Source organism: Drosophila kikkawai, chromosome 2R (assembly GCF_030179895.1).
Source record: "Drosophila kikkawai strain 14028-0561.14 chromosome 2R, DkikHiC1v2, whole genome shotgun sequence".
NCBI classification, from domain to species: Eukaryota; Metazoa; Arthropoda; class Insecta; order Diptera; family Drosophilidae; genus Drosophila; species Drosophila kikkawai.
The window spans coordinates 7698249-7717229 of record NC_091729.1 but is presented as its reverse complement, the minus strand read 5'-3'; the positions used below and the strand labels follow the sequence as shown (position 1 = coordinate 7717229).

The following is an 18981-nucleotide window of genomic DNA, read 5'->3' as shown; positions in this document are numbered from 1 at the left end:
GATGGATTTCTAACGATAGTTATGCTGAACGCGGATTTCTAACGATAGTTATGCTGAACGCGGATAATCACTGATCATGAGGCAAGATCCATTAAAAATGGAACGTAAGATAAGTACCTTTTCGCGAAACATAATTAAAAGTACGTAATTTGCTTGGAAATATAAATTATTTGTTATGAATTCTGTGGAATTCTTCTTAAATTACTTATTATTAATTATTTATTGATTTATTTTTGATTTATGATTTTATGTCTCGAGTGGTTCTTGCGGCACGCAAACTTGTCCATTTCAGATGTGTGATGTAAAATATCGTATGGGAACAGCTTTTTTCTGCTGCCGATATTTTCAGTCATTTAGTCGTGTAGGGAATCCCCTATTTGTGTTTGTACTCAAATTCAATAGTCAGATTTGATAATAATAAAAATATCCGTAATCATATAGGAACTATCCAACTAAAGTTTATCATGCTCAATTATGGCACATGGATGCGTAGAGTTTATATATGGATGGGAAACTGCGGGAAGGAGCAATGTTTTCTGAGGCCGCGGGAAAGGGTCGGCACCAAGATATTCCAGCAAAGAATGCAAAAATCTACCGATAACCCGAGACCCAACATTTTCTTGAGATCCAAAAGATTCTACGGATATAGCATTGTGATTGGGAGCCTTTTCGGCGCCGTCATGTGGGCTGTGTATGAGCTTGGAAAGCCCGTGGTGGACCATCGTGGTCCCGTCGATGATGAGTACAGTGAGCTGCCTTGGTTTCGTCAGTACTTCATGCGGATGTGGCACTCGGTGCAGTACTACCAGAAAATGATGGAAGCACCCGTGATAACGAAGTTGCTGCCGGATATCCTGCCTCCTCCCTATATACAGCCTCCGTATACGTTGGTGCTGGAGATAACGGATGTACTGGTTCACCCGGACTGGACATATAAGACTGGTTGGCGGTTTAAGAAGCGTCCGGGCGTTGACTACTTCCTCCAGCAGTGCAGCAAGAACTTTGAGATTGTAATTTACACTTCAGAGCAGGGCATGACCGCCTTCCCCCTTATAGATGCCCTGGATCCTTACGGTTACACCACGTACCGATTGGTCCGAGGGGCCACGAAATTTGTGGAGCGGCAGCATATTAAGGACCTAGACTACCTTAATCGGGACCTGAGTCGAGTCATTGTGGTGGACTGCGGTCGGAAGGCGACGCCCCTGCATCCGGACAACGCTTTTGTGATGACCAAATGGCAGGGCAACGATGACGATGTGCAACTCTTCGATCTGACGGCTTTCCTCCAACTTGTGGCAGAGCACCAGGTGCCCGACGTACGAGAAGTTCTCCATTATTACAGTCAGTTTGAGGATCCCATTGAGCAGTTCAAGGAAAATCAGCGACGACTGCAGGAACAAAATCAGGAGAACATTCAGATGATCCCTAGCAATCAACGAAAGTGGTCATTCGCTCTGATGGGACGCTCGTGGCGGGGCTCTTAGAGACGGGAATTCTATATCACTCCGTTCAACATATATAATTTATATCAATGTAACCGGAATGTGAGACTCTAACTGAAAACATATGTAATCTGATCAGGGATCCTTTTTTAAATTAAAATTTTTATTCAAGTCATAATTTAACCTTATTTACTCTCTCACTTTTTATAAATATTATCCACACCAGAATTCGGCATTAAATCTAGTTTAAGTCATAGTCCTCTCCCTCCTACCGCTAGCAATGATAGACAGATAGCGAGTGTGCTTCTGCACACTTCTGATGGAACAGTCACTGTAGCTGCTATATATCTTCCACCAGCAGAAAGTTGGACGCAATCTAGCTTTATATCCATGTTCGCCACCTTGGGTAATAAATTTATTGCTGGTGGCGATTTTAATGCCAAACATGCATGGTGGGGCAACTCAAGAGCCTGTACTAGAGGTAAACGCTTGCAAGAAGTCATCGCAAATGGGCATTACCAGGTTCTGGCTACGGGCGAACCTACGTTCTACTCCTACAATTCCCTATTAATTCCATCAGCGCTTAACTTTTTCGTTACCAATGAATTTGCTTCAGGCAGACTTCACGTACGTACTCTACATGAACTCTCGTCGGATCATGTACCTATCTTGGCTGAACTGTACTCCACGCCGTTGTGGAAACCTCATCGCCCACGACTACTTGCCCATAATGCTAACATAAACATTTTTAAATCCCATCTTGAACAGCTAAGCGATGTAAATTTAGAAATTCTGGAGGAGGTGGATATTGATAATGCAATCAGTCTTTTTATGACGAAATTATCTGAGGCTGCTCAGCGTGCTGCCCCCAGAAATCGACATGGAGTAGTGGGCCCTAGACCTCCCCAACTCCCTCCCAGAATTTTAGCGCTGCTTAGACTTAAACGAAGAGTTCGTAGTGAATATGCTAGAACAGGAGATCCTCGTATACAACAGATCCACAGAAGACTTGCCAATCGCTTGCATAAAGTTCTTGCTCGTAGAAAACAGACTCAAATAGACAACTTTTTGGAAGACCTGGGTCCTGATATGAGTGCAAATTACTCGCTTTGGCGTGTCACGAAACGATTCAAAACGCAGTCCTCCCCAAAGTCAGCAATCAGAAATCAGGCTGGGGGCTGGTGTCGCACTAGCTTAGAAAAAGCTGAAGTGTTTGCTGATAACCTTGAGCAGCGTTTTAAGCCCTTTGATTATGCCCCTGATAATTTGTGTCTTCAAGTGGAAGAGTATTTGGAGTCGCCGTTTCAAATGTGCCTTCCTACTAGCGCTGTCTCTTTGGAAGAATTCAAAGTTCTGGTAGCCAAGTTGTCTCCCAAAAAAACCCCCGGTGAGGATCTTCTTGACAATAGAACCATTCGTTTATTACCTGATGAAGCCCTGAAATTCCTTGTGTCTGTTTTCAACGGCGTTTTAGAAGTTGGATACTTTCCGAAAGTTTGGAAATCGGCCAGCATAATCATGGTTCTCAAGCCTGGAAAACCGCCATCGGATACAGGCCTATCAGCCTTCTCCCATCTCTGGGTAAAATTATGGAGAGGCTGGTTCTAAACAGGCTGCTCTCTTGCGAAGAAGTCTCTAGTGCGATCCCAAAATTTCAATTTGGTTTCCGCCTGCAGCACGGTACTCCTGAGCAACTGCATAGAGTGGTTAACTTTGCCTTAGAAGCCTTGGAGAAGAAGGAGTATGCTGTAGCTGCCTTCCTAGATATTCAACAGGCATTTGACAGAGTCTGGCACCCTGGGCTGCTGTTCAAAGCGAAGCGACTCTTCCCGCCTCAACTATACATGATTGTGAAAAGTTTTTTGCATGATCGCACATTCCATGTATCGGCTGATGGGTATAAGTCAAGAGTATAGACAATTGAAGCTGGAGTTCCGCAAGGAAGTGTTCTAGGTCCTACTCTGTATTCGGTATACATTACATGTTACAATGTGGTGTTCCTACTAAATTTAAAAGGAAAATGGAGGCCTCATTTACATTAAATGTGTAAGCTTAAGCCTAGTACTCTGACGAGAAAAATCCGCTGTATAAATTTAGACAGCGGCCAAACTCCATATAAAAAAAGCGGTGTCGAAAAAAGAAGAAGAAGAACTTGTAGCCACGTCGTTTTCGGTACTCTGACGACGAAAATGAAGCCTGCGAAAATTGAATGGCGTTGCCAGATCAAGATAGTAAACAGCTGATATCGCGCTGTCTAAATAATTCATTTGATTTATTTAGACACCCCTAATGGAGGGAAAGTTGAAGGAAAAAGGTGGCATTGATAGGGGCTGTCAAGGGGAAGTCCATAATATGAAATTTAACCCACAAAAGACATTTTAATGCCATATTTATTAATATTTTTTTTGAATATTTGTTTACAAACAGCTGTCCAGTGTGACCAAAGAAAATCCTTAAACGCCATAAAAAGTAAATTTTCATGGCATTTCAGGATTTCCATTAATTTTTTTGGTCACACTAGCTCGGTAGCGAAATAAACAGCGATTCCGCTGCCTAATTTAGACAGCGGGTTTTTCCCGTCAGAGTACTAGGCTTTAACTTAAGGGGGTCTTCTCATTGGGCAACTTTTTTTTTTCGATTTTTTTTTTTTTTTTTTTTGCATTTATTTATATCTTGGTGTGTATATGTCCCCAAAAGGATTTTTAGAAATTCGAAATACTTTAGAAGATACAGCCTTTTTTGTGAAGCAAGATCTATGCAAAATGAGCTTTTTTCAAACTTCAAACGCGTTTATCTCGAAACCACGTTTTTCGAACTGGCGGCCATGATATCTCCAGTTCAACTAAACCGATTTTCATGAAACAAAGTGGAATGGACGCAGAATTGTCACCATTTTCGGCTGACGGAACAGATTTTTTTAAATTTTTTTTTCTATTTTTTTTTTACACTAAACTACAAAAAAAACGCCCGACATCGAATTTTTTTTTTTTTTGAATGGCCGCCATTTTGTTTTAAAAATTTAAAAAAAAAATCTGTTCCGTCAGCCGAAAATGACATCTATTCTGATTATAACCCCGTTTTTATTTTTCATTTCGGACGCTCTGGAGACCCTGAATCGTGGCCGCCAGGACGACACCTTTTTTTTCGACCACCAAGTTTGAAGTCTCATTACTCTTTGAACAACCCTCGTATCGAGGCAAAAACAACTTTTTTAGTTACTTTGAACATTTTTAAATACAATAAATAAAAAAAGTTATCAATTATTCTTTGCGTTTTCAAATAAGAATTTTTTTAAAAAGGGTCCAAAAAACGGCTTTTGAATGAGAAGACCCCCTTAAAAAGAAAAATTCAACCTACACAAACTTTATTGTCTAATAACTAAAGTATTTTTTGGCCGATTATTTATATATCTTAAAAAAGCTAATTTGTTGTAAGTTTGAAGAAACTAAGAAATTTTAAAAGGTCTAGTTAAAATAAGAATAATATAAGGTATATAAATTTTATAAATTAATAAGAAGAAACAAGAATTACAAAATCATGTGGGCAATCAATCTTCCAATCTTTTATAGGTAACATATTGTAAAAGAGCATTAAAAACGGCCGCCATTCGCGGCGTATTTATATGAATTTCTGAAATATTCACGCATAAATAAATGCGGAAACCTTTAAATTTATGTTTTTAACCTATAATGCCTACAATTGTTTTAATTATTAATTATATATATATTCACGAATATATAAAATTGAAAATAATCAAACGCTTTGATATTATCTCCTTCCACATCGCAAGTCCTGTCATCGTATTAACAGGTTTTCGCAAGTGGTTTTTCCCCGATTCAATTGTACACAATCCACCAGAGCTGTGGGCAGGTGGGAAAAACCACTTTCTTTTCGAGGTCTCTGGGGCGTCGCATGCAAATCTACTTTATGTCGTGGGGCTGGGGAGGAGTAGAAAGTTATGCAAGCAGTCGGGATAGCGTGTGCCCGGCGCTTAAATCGCCGCTGAAAACCGCATACGTTACGGGAATTGCCGGGGAAGCTGGCCGAAGATTTCCGGGGAGGAGCACATGCGAATTAAATTTTTAACAAGCAAGGGTCTCGGCGCCTTCTTTACATTCAGTCTTGACATTCTGCGACGGGCGGGTCTGATGGAATCGCGGGTCGACCTCCGGCTTACCTCGGTTGTTGAAAAACTAATTTTGATTTTAATTAAATATTTATGACGCCGGGAGAGCGCCGCAGCGGCAGCATTTTATAGGGAAGCGAGGAAGTTCTCTAATAAAATAAGCAAATATCTGGCGAATAACTTCTGCTTATCAGTCAGATGGGCCGGCAGCGGTGAGAAAATTAGAGAATTATCCCCAGAGACTTGCAGACTCAGGTTGCGTGCCTAATTCGAGAACGGAACCCATTCCCGCCGCCCCTTCTCCCGGGTTTACTATGACCTTACCTATGGCCCTAACGGACGGGGGTTGGGAGTGCTTCTGGCCACCGGCTCGTTTATTCGATCAAAAGTTACGAGCTCATCTTAGATTGGACATTAAATGAACACTAAAATATTTTCCATCTGCACGCAGGGCCCGAAAGGCCGAAGCAGGGTTGGAACAAGCGAAATAAATGTCATGAAGGAACTCATTGACAGGCACATAAGGACACTGGTTTTATGGTCCACAGATATGACCAAAATATATGATTACCATGTGTCCGGCAGCAGGCAAGCTCGTAAATAGGCATTTTCTCTGCTGTAGTTTTCATGGACACATCATCTCCCCATCTCCCTGCCCGACAACCCGGGCGGGACCAGGACATCTCCGCTGGCGACTATTTTCTTTTCCAGCCGTGCTCTTTTATTTGTCCCCCCATCCATGTCTTTTGAACCTTCTTTCGCTGGTTATTTAGCAAGTGATCCAGGTGGGACTGCCAAAGATAGTCACAGCCCGTGGCTCAGTCGTAAAAATCAAAATAAAATTAAACTTATGCGTGATGTTTGGGTCTCTCTCATTGGATTTCTCCTGGCCGTTTTCCATGGTGTGGAGAACACAACACCAATGATAAGTTTTGCATTTAAATGGAATTTAGCAGGTTGACTGCAATTGGGTTTATATCCTCGTTTAGCATATTATAATATCAATAAAAATGTATCAACGTTGTGGGTAGTATTATATCCGCCATATATCTTCTGACATCTTATAACGCTTATAAAGGTTTTACTATAAGTAAATATTAATGACCAAACACACATTTATGCTTAAAAATAATATTATCTAAAGTCACCACCAATTAGGAAAATATTAACATCACAGGAATAGCACTGAAAGGTAAATAAGGTCAAAAATGTAAATTAATTGTAATTATTTAGCTGCAAACAGTACTTTACTATTTAAAGTGCCTAATTTTTTGTTATTGATTTTTAGTTGGATGCACCAAACATAAAGTTATTCAGATACTCAAAGGTAATGATGCAAGCAAATAAATCTATTGGCAACTATCTTAAAAATGTTCTGGCATCGCTAGAAGATGCCTCCAGGAGGAACCCAGGCTAACCCTTGCCTTTGCGAAAAACACCTTGATCTTCAAGGATCTCGAAACCCGCATAAATAGTCTGTAGGTCCATCCAGGAATTTCCCCGGATAACTAAGGGCGTGGCCCCATGAGGGCCGTCCGGATAAACCTAACCCATCTTAAAAATGTAAATTAGGAAAATATGCTTCGGGCGTAGCATCCTATTGAGAGACGGATTTACCGAGTATCTCACAGTAAAGTTCACTAGCTTTCTTAATGGTTCTTTATTCGTATTGGGGAAAATAACCAAAACCTACGCATAATCTGATATCCCCGTGTAATCTTCAAGTATAGGGTAAATACTGTGCTCTATTTTTCGATTTATGGAAACCAGATTGAGTCTGACATTTGCTTGCAAATTAGGCAATGAAATCGTTGCAATGCCGGACAACGGTTACTCTATCGCGTGTCAAGGATCTACTAAATAGCTCCGATGGCTTCAACTTCACCAGGACATGATGGCCCGATGGCCAGTGGGAGCTGTGAATTATGCCCCCAGCTGGTCCCGAGCCTCTTCATTTTGGTATAAATTCAACATTTATGTAGTCGCAGCCCTGAGTGTATGCTGATTTCATCTCATCTCGTTCGGGCGTTACGTGAGCTGATTACGTTAGTCACGCGCGATTGCAAAGGGGCGGAATGTGTCGGTGGGAGAGTGTTTTGGCCGTAATGAACGGTGCTGACAGGCTAGCTGATGCCAAACAGAATGGCTATTTTTTATAAAATGGCTAGAAAAAGAATTCCATTTTTTATTGTTTCTTTTTGATAAAAGAGGAGAATATTGGACAATATTCTTTTTAATACCAATTTTATTAGAATAGCTACTTTGGCATATGTAGGATTTTTAACTTCGATATTCGCAACGAATCGAAGACATATGTCAGTCCAATATTTTTGTATTGCTTCTATTCTTTGGGTTATATAAAATTAGTTTTTCGGGATCAATTGAAATATATTAACATTTCAAGTCGCAAGTATTTCTTACACTGAGTTACTTTTTCTTTAGCTTGTAGAAACCATAAAAACTTGAACTTTGTAACTGAGTGTTTAAAATCTTCAACAGTTTTCTAAGGATCTTATACAATCATATTTATATTTGGAAAACTATAACCGTAAAAACGACCTTTCTTATTAGTTTTTCCCGCCAAAACCTGTGCTTGGATATGAATACCCCGCAGCACTGGTCACAAGGACGGCGGCTCCTTCATCGACTATTGACTCCGGCTCATTTCGGTCCGGATTCAGTTGCTTAGCAGCCAAGTGAAACTGTGGCAAGTGGCGACTTCTTGCCGGATTTTATGACTCTGGCGAGGATGACGGGCAGTGGATGGCAGCAGAGTTGGGTCTGTGAGTTCCACTATATGATTTTGCATTATTTGTCCATTCGCTGCCTCTGTGGTTTCTTGCCCCGTTTTCGTCCGCTGGCTGCCATAAAAAGTCAATGCATGCGAAATTTTTCGTGACACGCTCAAACTAGTCCCAGAAAATTCAGGACCATTGCCAGTTGGTTATTTGTTTATTCATCGAATGGGGCGAATCGTAAAAATTATGTTGATGACTCATCAGTAAAGGGCATTTATTTTATTGCCGGTCGTCCTTTGTCACCTTTGTGGCTGCGAGCACATCTTCAATTATGACCCCAGTTGATTCCAATTCCACTTGATGCCAAGACTTTGAATGAGTTTCGATTTGTATTATTAATGATTTTGTAGCCATTTCAAAGGATGCAGCAAGCACTATTCGATTGACCATCTAGTGCAAGTTGTGAGATATCTTGGCTTGCAGATAGGTAGCAAAATTTAACCGTTAGAGAAAAAATGAAAAAGTATAGATCTACCAAATTTAAAAATTTAGTTTTATGTTGGAAATTTAATTAAGGAATAGAAAAATCTGCCATTATAAAAGTATATCCTTACCGCTGACTGGATAAGGAGTGTTTTTTAATGGTATGCTCCGACACACATCATATGGCAAGAGGCAAGGATAGGTGTCTTAAGATGGACATTTCAAAATGCCTCAAAATTTGTAATTATTTATTATTTATTGTTTTCCTTTGAAGCTTTTTATAGCTTTTTATAGTCCCCAAACATCAGATATAAAAAAATATTTAGAAATTTCTTTAGGTTCTTTCTTTAATTTATCATTCAATATCCACATAAATAAAAGTAAAGAAAGAGATATTTGTAATGCTGATATTAAATACACATGCGTGTTGATAAATCTATCAACATACTATTTTTCTGAATTTCCCTTTCGACTTTTTAGACAATACGCCTATTTTTGAGTAATAAAATCTTCTGGAAATCCTACCATTTTATATAAATTTAAGTTGCTTAAGGAAATGAACTATATTCTATAGATTTAAGAAAATAATAGTCCCTCTTTTTGTAGTTTTTATTATCGTATAAAATTCATAATCACTTTGAATGGGTTCAGTAATCACGTTTTATCAAAGTGACTATTGATTCAAGAGCTGCCAAACTTGACATCCTTAAAAATCAAATTCAAGGGAACTGCAAATAAAATAAAATTATATCCAAACAAATATTTAACAGATATCAGAGTACATACCCATTGCTCTGGTGTCTATTGCCACTTTAAAATTGTGCAACTCGTACAGATCAAGTCCTGGGATTTCCTCCACCTCCTTGACTGTCTCAGAAGAAGGGACCGGAGCAACCTCTTCCCAATCCTCCGCTTCCACTTCCACTCGACAGCGGCTCACCACTGCACTCTTCTTGTATTTCCGGCGCATATACTGCTCCAGTTCGAATTCCGCCGAATTGGGTGCGGGATCCGGAAATGACCTTTTGGAGACTGGTGTCGTCAAGGGCACATGTCGGTGTATGGTGGGCGCAGGGGCACTGGGTGAACTGACGACCTGAGTCCGCTGCTCTTGGGTATTCTCGCCTTGGGCCCTGGGATTCTCGTCGATCTCCTGAATCTGCTTCTCTAGACCTTTGACTAGTTCCAAATCGTTCAATTCGATTGCCCTATCTCGCTCCATGAACAGACGGATCTTTCTGTAAGCGGCCCTCACTTGCATCTGCCCCGCCTGCATTTTAGTTTGGAGGAGCTGTTCTACCTCACCTTCGGTGAAGGAGTACTCGGATGCCCTTTCCACGTCTAACTGCTTCTTGGCGATGTCGGCAAGAAGGGGCAAGGTCTGCATGTCACGCTGATACACTGCAACCCACAGAGCGAACTCCTGATTGGTAATGCCCTGATTAGAGACCACGTCCATTAGGGAGTACTGTTCCTGGGCGCCGAATCTTAAACGCAGGACTTGTTTAGTCCGCTTTCTGCCCAGTTTATATTCCTCTTTTGCTTCCCGCAGACCCAAAATCTGGTAGATACGGTTCGAGCGGTCAGTCTGGACACTCACATTGATGCGCACGTAGCAGCCCACAATGGTCTGCTCGAAGTTGGGCCTATCCAGAAAGCTCTCCAGCTGATTCCGAGTTAAAATGGCTCGACTCAACTGCTCCCTAGTGGTCACTGGGACTTGGTCCTTGCTTGCCGGCTGAATCGGAGTGTTTTCCTCGCTGCTACTACTACTGCTGCTGGATGAATCGTCCGAGTATATGTCAGTGGCTTTCAATTTGACCTTCTTTATTTGCTGGGTCTGGGAGTCCTTTTTGCCTCCCGTCTTTACTGTGTCCTCCTCCGAGCCCTGGTCCTTGCCAAGCTTGCTGTTCCGCTCTGCCACCAATCGCTCGAATGCACTCGATCGCTTGTTGCCTGCTCTCTGGTGATCCAAGATCTGCCGCCTCGTCTGTGATCGCTCCTTGATCTCCGAATTCTCGGACACGCGGTCCTTATTGAGCTGCGACTGGATGTCAAACTTACGTTGGAGATCCTCGCGCCGCAGGGATCGCTGATACAACTCCTGCTCGCGCTCGAACTCGTTGAGGTGCAGCAATCGCGCACGATCTTCTGCATCGCCCATGAGCTCCTCATCGAAACCATCATTAAATTCTCTTACAAGGGACTCAGTCCCAGTTCCTTCCATAATTTCTCCATCTTCCAAATCCTTGGTGAAAACACGTTTTCGGATTATCTTCGGACAGGCATTCATTTTCTAAATTGTGGAGTTGTGCAATACAAAGTATAAAATTATAAATTAGGATAAGGCTGTAAGGCTTTTGTATTATTCAAATGTATCAATTTTTCAAGGAGTTATAAAAGTTTCTTGCGTACTATGTAAAAAATCCTTAAATGGTCAGAAGTATCACCCTACCAAATATCTCGTCAAACTATATATATATATATTTTCTTGATGATTACAGACTCTAGCCTTAAAAGAAACAACCAAGTCTAACTACACAAATTTCGGCTTCCCGAATTTAGCGTTTACTAGGATTTTTTCGGGTTTGTGGATATATTTACAAAGACTTACAGATCTTGGAAATACCAGTCTTACGCACACCTTTATCGACAAACTTGAAATAATTACTAAATGAATACTTTTCAGTTGTATTTACCTGGAGATGTGCTCAGTAGCTCTTCTAGAGTATAAATAAATATCAGGCAAGTCCATGACGAACAGATTCAGGGAAAGTTCCAATAATATTTTTTGGTTAAGTTAACACTAAACGCAGGGCTTACTTGTTTAAAACTAGAAAGCCCTGAAAAAATATATTTCATAGATAGAGATTTAAAGGTTAAATATTTTAACCCTTGAAGTTCGTCAAAACCCTAAGTTGGAGTCTATTTTAAAGCGGTTGAGTCCTCAAACTTGTATTATACCATATACAATAATAAATACATACTTTGACTACCATTAAGTATAAATGTCTTTTGGAAGGCAATGCATAGATGCCCATTACGATTTTGTTATATCAAAACTGTAGCAAAGTTGGTCTTTCCATGCCATAATTCATTTGTTGCTTAAGCTCGACTAGCCGTTCGTTTGCTTCTGTTTCAGTGCCATCAAAATCAGAGACATAAGCCCAGCCCGCACAAAATGAAAGCAGCAACAGTGGATGGAGGTGTGCCGCCGGAGCAGGAGAACAGGAGTCGAAACTGTGGCTGACCACAATTTCACGTTTGCCTAGCCGTGAACACGTTCAACATGAACGGCGATTAGTTGCATTTGTTTATGAGTATGGATTTCGGATTTGTCTCCGGCTGTGCCAGGTCGCTCCACAGACCACCATTTGCCACTACGTCCTAATAGTCGAGCCAGCGGTAACTTATTGCATCGTGGCGTGCGAGTGCCACCGAGTGCTCCGAATGGGGTGGCAGCCCTTCTGCACATCAGACAATTGGATGGTTCCAGTTGGGAATGTACTTCGAGAAGGAAATGTCAGAGGTGTACATTGGCAAAAAGAAAATATCCGTATAAAATATCGGACCAAATCTTTGTTTTGGTTTCGAAATAGTTCGTTTTGTAAAGATATATATTCTTAGGAAAAAAAACTGTACAATTTTAAACTTAAGAAATAACGTGTTGGTTTATAGCACAGAAAATCAGGATCTTAATCTAACTAAATAGTTGATTATTTAATTTGGAATACAATATATTTTAGCTTTTAAAAGATAACTTTCGTATACTTTTTAATCCTCGCTAAATTCAGAGAGTCCTTCAGCCAGTTTGGCGGCATTTAGTGCCATCTCTAGTTTCAGGTGTGGGGCTTTTTCGTTCTCGATATGGATGTGATTTCTTTTTGCCTTGCTAGTATATCCGCATTGTAAAGTAGACATTATGTTGATGTCCGGCTGAGATCCTGGTCAGCTCAGGTCCTGGTCCTTTGGGCTCAGCTCATATCCCACTTGGGACATCTGCCGACGGTGACGATAATATCCCTAAAATTATTTTCAGTCGGTCTTACATTGGTTGACCGTCCTGGACTTGGACTTTGTTTTATTGTTATTGTTTCGCTGCCTTTTCCATTGTTTGTGGTAACTTCGTGACTTCCCCTGGCCCCCCCTCCGACTGTGCCTCTGCCGCATCCAATCCCAGCCAGGACACATTAGTGGAAGATGGACATTTGTAGCTGTGGGTCACTGGCTAAAGTTATTACATGTTATATCTCGCTTTTTCCAAAAGCTGTGCCACTTGCAATTATACACTTACTCCGTAGCATTGTTTTCGGTGGGTCCGTGGGTTCCGTGGGGTTGAATCGGCCTGTGTGTGTGTGTGTGTGATTTTCGCATATTGGTGCTGCAAACTAATGGCTTCACTAACGATTGTAACCGTTGTCCTTAATGGCATCCTTTCGGGCATCACGCGCATCCCGTTTAGTCGATTTGTTTTCCCTGTCCCACATCCCCCATCTGCGGTCCATTGGTCCAGGGTTTAGTATCTATGATGGAATGAAGAGATAACTTTGCCGCCGACGCTCCCACCGTCTTTTCTTGGGTCAGTGCAGTTGGGTAATTAGAGGGCTGGAAAATGGGTTTACTACTTAGCAAAATAAATATTTTGCACAGGGAATAGAAATACAATTTTAATTTAAATTAAAGTTTAAATTTGAGCATTACCTAGTATTTCTAGTGATTGAGCTTTCACCAGAAGATCTCTTTGATTACTTTCAATCATGTAAATGGTTGGTATCAATAATATAATATTTAATGACAGTTGTTTTACATATATTACATGTATGCTATAACCAACTTTTATACACATAAGTTCGCAGAATTTTTTATCAACCCTTTTTTTTCTTACCGGCTTGTCCACACATCTTGACCAAGCTCGTTGCGGCTAAAATAAAAATCGTACAAATTTACTGTTAATAGAAAAAGGGATCGAGCAGATGAAGCAGGCACATTAGCCCCTTCCCCACCTCAGACCAGTGACGATTCCAGGGGTTTTGGGCGGCGGGGATGTTGACGATGCCTATCTGGTCACTGCAGGAACCCTGTGGGCAGTCGTAAACATCTCGAGTCATGCGATATCGAAAAATAATCTCACAACGGAAATGGCATATTTAAAAGGCCAAAGGATTGTTGAGATTTAACTTATAAAACCGTCGGGGCGAGTCCAATGCCCAGGAGGAGTTCCAGCATGTGATAGTGGCGAAATCTCATCTCCTGTCTCCCCTTTACGGCTTCCCCCACAGCGATGGGACTGTAGCGTCTTCGAGCACTTTTCGGGGATTTTTAGTGTTTATTGCCTTAGATTAGTTTGTTTATTGTAATCCTCGTTATAAATTAAGCAAAACTTGCGCTTAAAAACTCATTGTTAGCATGGGCCAGAAAGGGGTGTGCCCACCCCCTCAGCCGGGCAACGTGGATAGCATCTTGGGCCAAATTAATTTCCAGCATATTTTCCCGGAGGCGTCGGGCGAACTTAGTGCAGATAAATGCTGCAAATGGTTTACGACCACAGCCGATAAATGTTGCAGTTGAACTCGGGATTTCAGGAAAAGTTTCTGTGAAGAGAGACAATTTTTGTTGTTAATAATAAGGTACCGTCCTTATAATAATAATTAAAAACCTTACCTAAGTATACACTTTTATGTTAATTTATAATTTATGATAAAAAGGAAAGCATAACCTAAATTAATGTTAACTTTTTTATTTCTATATTAATTGTAAAAGAACAGTAAACATTTTAGGAAATATTATCATGTAATTTAAGCTGGTTGATACAATAAAAAACTAATAAAAGTATTTGAAGTCGCTATGGTTGGGTTGACGGAGACCGACATCTTCTATGTCACAAATAAATTATGGAGAAGATAAGAGGATTTTTCAGGTGTCACAAGTACATAGAATATGTAATATATCAATAAAAATATATGGTTAAGTTGTCTAGGATGGCAATAAATAGAGTTTGCTAAGATCTAAACGATATAGTGACTTAAGAATGCTCTTATCTATTAGACTGTATGATATACCACTAAGGTGAATATTTATTTCTTCACTGTTTTTCAACATTTTGTATTATTTTAGAAAGTCATAGGATCGATAGGGACATGTAGAGAAAAAGAAAATGTAAAACTGTGAATATAAAACTGGTCACACATACATATGTATATGGAGTTTTTTTAGTTATAGGAAACCACTAAAAAATATATTTAAAATACAATTTTACATACAATTTAGGGAATTGCGGAAATCCTAATGATCTGCTGCCTGGTGATGATGCCTTGGGGCAGAAGGAAAAAGGTATTTGGAGCTTTATTGAATCTGTACTTTGAAAAAGGTCTGGTTTCCGATACTTTCATACATAATTTCAGTTTATCTTTGTGCTGAAGAAATAATGAATTCTGCAATACATATTACACTAATATGCAAAAATAATTTTCTACAATTGCGTCGTATAAAAAATACGAAAACATGCAAACTGATTCTCTGCTTCTCTTAATCCAATCAAAATAGTATGCAAATTTCAGAAAAAGTCTGTCCTCACATGGCCCCTTACAAAATGAGGAGATTTTATCCATGTACATATATAAAAGTTTCCTTAAATATACAAATTTCCGGATCCGCAACCAACTCATATTTTGTAATATGCCGAAATCTATATATGAATAGACGCAGCTGCTGTGCTGTCCTCATTCAATTCGCTCCGGCTGGCAAAGATGAGTTTCCATATTGTTTTCAGCTGTGGCGGCAGTTCAATAAGGAAGAGGGAAACCTAATAATCCGAGACCCAACACAGGTGACAGAGTTTGAGGCTGGAAATGTATCCCAGCATAAGCAATTTCAGGTGATGTTTGCATAGCGCTAGCCGCTTTGCCGTGAAATGACAAAACTCCATTAAGAATTACGTTACGATTACGTTTCGTTTCCGCTTTTATTACAATTCCGATTCCTTTTTCGCTTTGTTTGGTATTCTGGCGGGGTGTTCCGTTTCCATTCGAGGACTGAGAGTTAGCGTGCTTCTAATTGCATTTTAAAATTGCGACACCATAAAATGTGCTTACCGTATAAATAATTATAACGGCATTTGTCGCAACATACACCGGGGCCCAACTGGAACTACTCCTCCATGGCCCAACCCCAACCCCAACCCCCTATCCGAATCCGGGTAAAGAGCCAAAGCCAGAGTTGCAATGATTTCGAGTGTCAGGGCGAGAGATGCAAACGGGGCCGGCGCTGAGGATGATATTGTTCCGAGGACACAGCCACGCCGTCAGTTGTTGGCGCATCTCCTGGATATTGCATAGCTACCGTACCACTCCCATCCGAATTTTCATTTGCCAGTCAGCTCCATTTCCATGTGGCACAATAACAACAACGACCACGACGAAGTCATGCGATTAACGTGAGCTGCATATTTTCAGCTAATTTTCTAATTAAAATGGTATTTATGCATTTTTCAGCTTCTAATATTAAACATTCAGCGCTAAGGAGATAGAAACCAGACGAGTGCCACATAACACCGCAAACACGGACCTAAAACTTGAAGGTGAGCAGTGATTGAAGAAGTTTTTGTCATTTCGAAAATTTATAACTGATAAATAAATCACTTTTCTGTTCGTTAAAAATTGTTTGTACCGCTGTACCACATTATGAAATTCAAAACATTTACTTAAGTAATGACTAATAAATAGTTTTTTTTTTTAATTAAAAAATACCAATATTGTCTATAAATTGAAAAGAAAAATTGATGAGCTATCACAAAAGATGATATTATAGAATCCTTTTACAAAAATAGAATTTTCCATAAAAATGCCTCTAAAATAGTTTTGTGCCTTATAGGAAAAATTCCTTTTTACTTAGCAAAGATACTTCTTCCAATTATATATTTTTTTAGCAACTTAAAACTACTCAATCGTCTCAACACCGACAAAACCGATTAAAATGCAAGCACTTAAAAAAGAATTGGTAGGCTTTTTACAAATAAAAACTTTTCTTATCTAGATTCCAGGAACCAAGCAGCTTAAGCTTAAAAATATAATTTTGGTTACAAATTAAAAGCTTATTTTATTTATTAAATTATTTGCAATATTAATGAGACAATATTTGATATAAGAATTTGTGAAAGCTCAAGGGGGTAATTTTGTTCGTCACCTAAGCGAATTTTCTGTCAGTTTTGTTACGTATATAAATTTATAAGTCAAGTCAGTTGTTTTTAATTTTCGTTGCCTCAAAATTCAACCTCCTGATATCGAAATGACTTCTTTGGTCCCAATCCTTTTGGCAAGCTTCGTACACTTGACGCTACATACCACGCTCTTCATCCAGCTAGACCCAGAAGTCTTTCGGAATACTCCCATTTTGGGCAGCCAGTTGTTCTATCTCGCAGTGTTGGATCTGCTTTTCCACTGCCAGGTGATACCAGGGCATTGGAATTCTTTGCCTTTGTGGGCCAAGGCCGTTTTGGAGTCTATAGCTGTAATTTTGATCAGCGAAATGGCCTTGGCAGTGGTATGGATCAGCATGGAAACGTATCTCATTGAGCTGATTACCGGGCTCACTGCTGCATCGGGACTCTCCAATGCATCCAGCCTCCTTTCTGAAAGACTTATCTTGGAAATCATCACCGTTATGCTTAGTGTTGCATTTACGGTGGTAGTGGCAGTGTTCACAAATCAACCGTCCAACGTGCAACAAATTGGTCGCAAGATTGGGAGTCTGTCAAGTTGCTTTGTTCACCAGCAATGATCAATATATTGAATTTAGTGGATCAGAGTAACAGGATTATGTCTTTATTTTGTAAGCTTGAAGCTAAAACTTTGTATATTTAAAATACCCTTATGCAGACTTAATAAATTATTACTGTAATGTTTTCCAGAATAAATTACCACTGTAAAAAGTTACATCACCAATCAGTGCCTTTTGTTTACATTATTATTTAAAATTAAATAAGCTTTAGGTGTGTGAAAGAAAAAAAACTCTTTTTTTAAATTTTACTCAAATTGTATATGAAATACATGGATGCTTAAGCTCTTACTATCAATGCCAGAGCTTGTTAAATGTTTCCTGTCAACCATCAATTCTCAATCAAATTCTCTCGTCGAGAGTTCGAGATCCTTATTTTTTCTGCTTTGATTATGACTCCACTAAGCTGCATACAGTACGAACAGTAATCAAATCGAAAATCTATTGTCGAGTGTGAAAGAGATTCCCTGTTACCAAAGCAATGTGGGTCAATCAAATTACATAATTCGTGGGTCCATATACCTAAATTTCTATGATTGACTTGTTTTCTAGCAACTTACCTTCCCGAATTCGAAGATTAGCCGCTTATCATTTCTTGGTTAAATACCACTTTTTATCCTTTAACTGTAATTATTTTACCGGCAAGTAAGCGAGGTTCCACCTGATTGTAAAATCAAGAGTGGAAATTAGTTTATTGCTTCCCATTAAGGTACCTACTTCAGCAAGAATTGAAATCGTTTTATATGTAAAGCCACTTTACGTGGTAATTTTATCACTCAAGAAAGCGGACACCTATTCAAACCAACTGGCTAGGCTTTGTTTGAACTATTTAGTAAATGGTTTATGTTTGCACAAAATCGGTCGAGCGCTTCTTCATTTATCACATTTTTTTGTAACATGTGAACTTAATACATAAATGAAGGACTATTTTGTTAATGGGGATTTTGTTGTCAAATTGAATTTTATTTCAGTGTTGTAAGGCAGACGAAGTTTTGTTAAGTTAGAAGTTGGGGGAATCAAAACTTGTTTTAAAAAATTAATCGGGATTGAAAGTTTCCACTCCCGATATCCAGCTTTTAAAGCATGGAATTCTTCACGGATCGCCTTTGCGGTATAAATTGCTCGGCATATTGAGTCGGCATTTAGTTGCAGCCTAGCGTCGCACAGTAGCGCCTTTTCTCATTTAGCGTTGCAAAAATCATATCTTTTGAACCAAATAAGGTAATCGAATAATTTAAACGGCATTGGACAGGTAATTCTTGTCAAATGTATATATGTACTGCATAAAGTACCACGCCCACAAATACGCCTTTTTAAAGGGGATCAAAGTGAAAAAATAATTTTTTTTCAATGAAAACGATTTTTAAAAAATATATTTTTTTTAATTTTTTATGTTTATTTTTATGTATTTCCTCAA

The 18981-nt window shown here is 39.6% G+C and overlaps 3 protein-coding genes across 4 annotated transcripts; 2 read left to right on the top strand and 1 right to left on the bottom strand.

The window, feature by feature from the left end:
• Nucleotides 1-368: 368 nt before the first annotated feature.
• On the top strand, nucleotides 369-1623 carry ttm3 (tiny tim 3). The gene has a single exon (XM_017177092.3). It carries the CDS (start codon nucleotides 465-467, stop codon nucleotides 1485-1487), a length of 1023 nt encoding a protein of 340 aa, XP_017032581.1. The 5' UTR covers nucleotides 369-464; the 3' UTR covers nucleotides 1488-1623.
• A 7742-nt stretch (nucleotides 1624-9365) lies between these two features.
• Nucleotides 9366-11608, bottom strand: tplus3b (testis-specific Plus3 domain b). 2 transcript variants are annotated; one of them, XM_017177094.3, is made up of 3 exons: nucleotides 11492-11608; nucleotides 9579-11088; nucleotides 9366-9520 (listed from the first exon to the last, which is right to left on the bottom strand). In XM_017177094.3, exons 2-3 carry the CDS (start codon nucleotides 11083-11085, stop codon nucleotides 9474-9476), a joined length of 1554 nt encoding a protein of 517 aa, XP_017032583.1. In that variant the 5' UTR covers nucleotides 11086-11088; nucleotides 11492-11608; the 3' UTR covers nucleotides 9366-9473. The 2 variants fall into 2 exon arrangements, with proteins under 2 accessions (XP_017032583.1, XP_070140745.1); XM_070284644.1 differs by lacking the exon at nucleotides 11492-11608 and having other exon boundaries at nucleotides 9579-11153.
• A 5377-nt stretch (nucleotides 11609-16985) lies between these two features.
• On the top strand, nucleotides 16986-17703 carry LOC108081859 (uncharacterized). The gene has a single exon (XM_017177098.3). It carries the CDS (start codon nucleotides 17076-17078, stop codon nucleotides 17565-17567), a length of 492 nt encoding a protein of 163 aa, XP_017032587.1. The 5' UTR covers nucleotides 16986-17075; the 3' UTR covers nucleotides 17568-17703.
• The last annotated feature ends 1278 nt before the right edge of the window (nucleotides 17704-18981 follow it).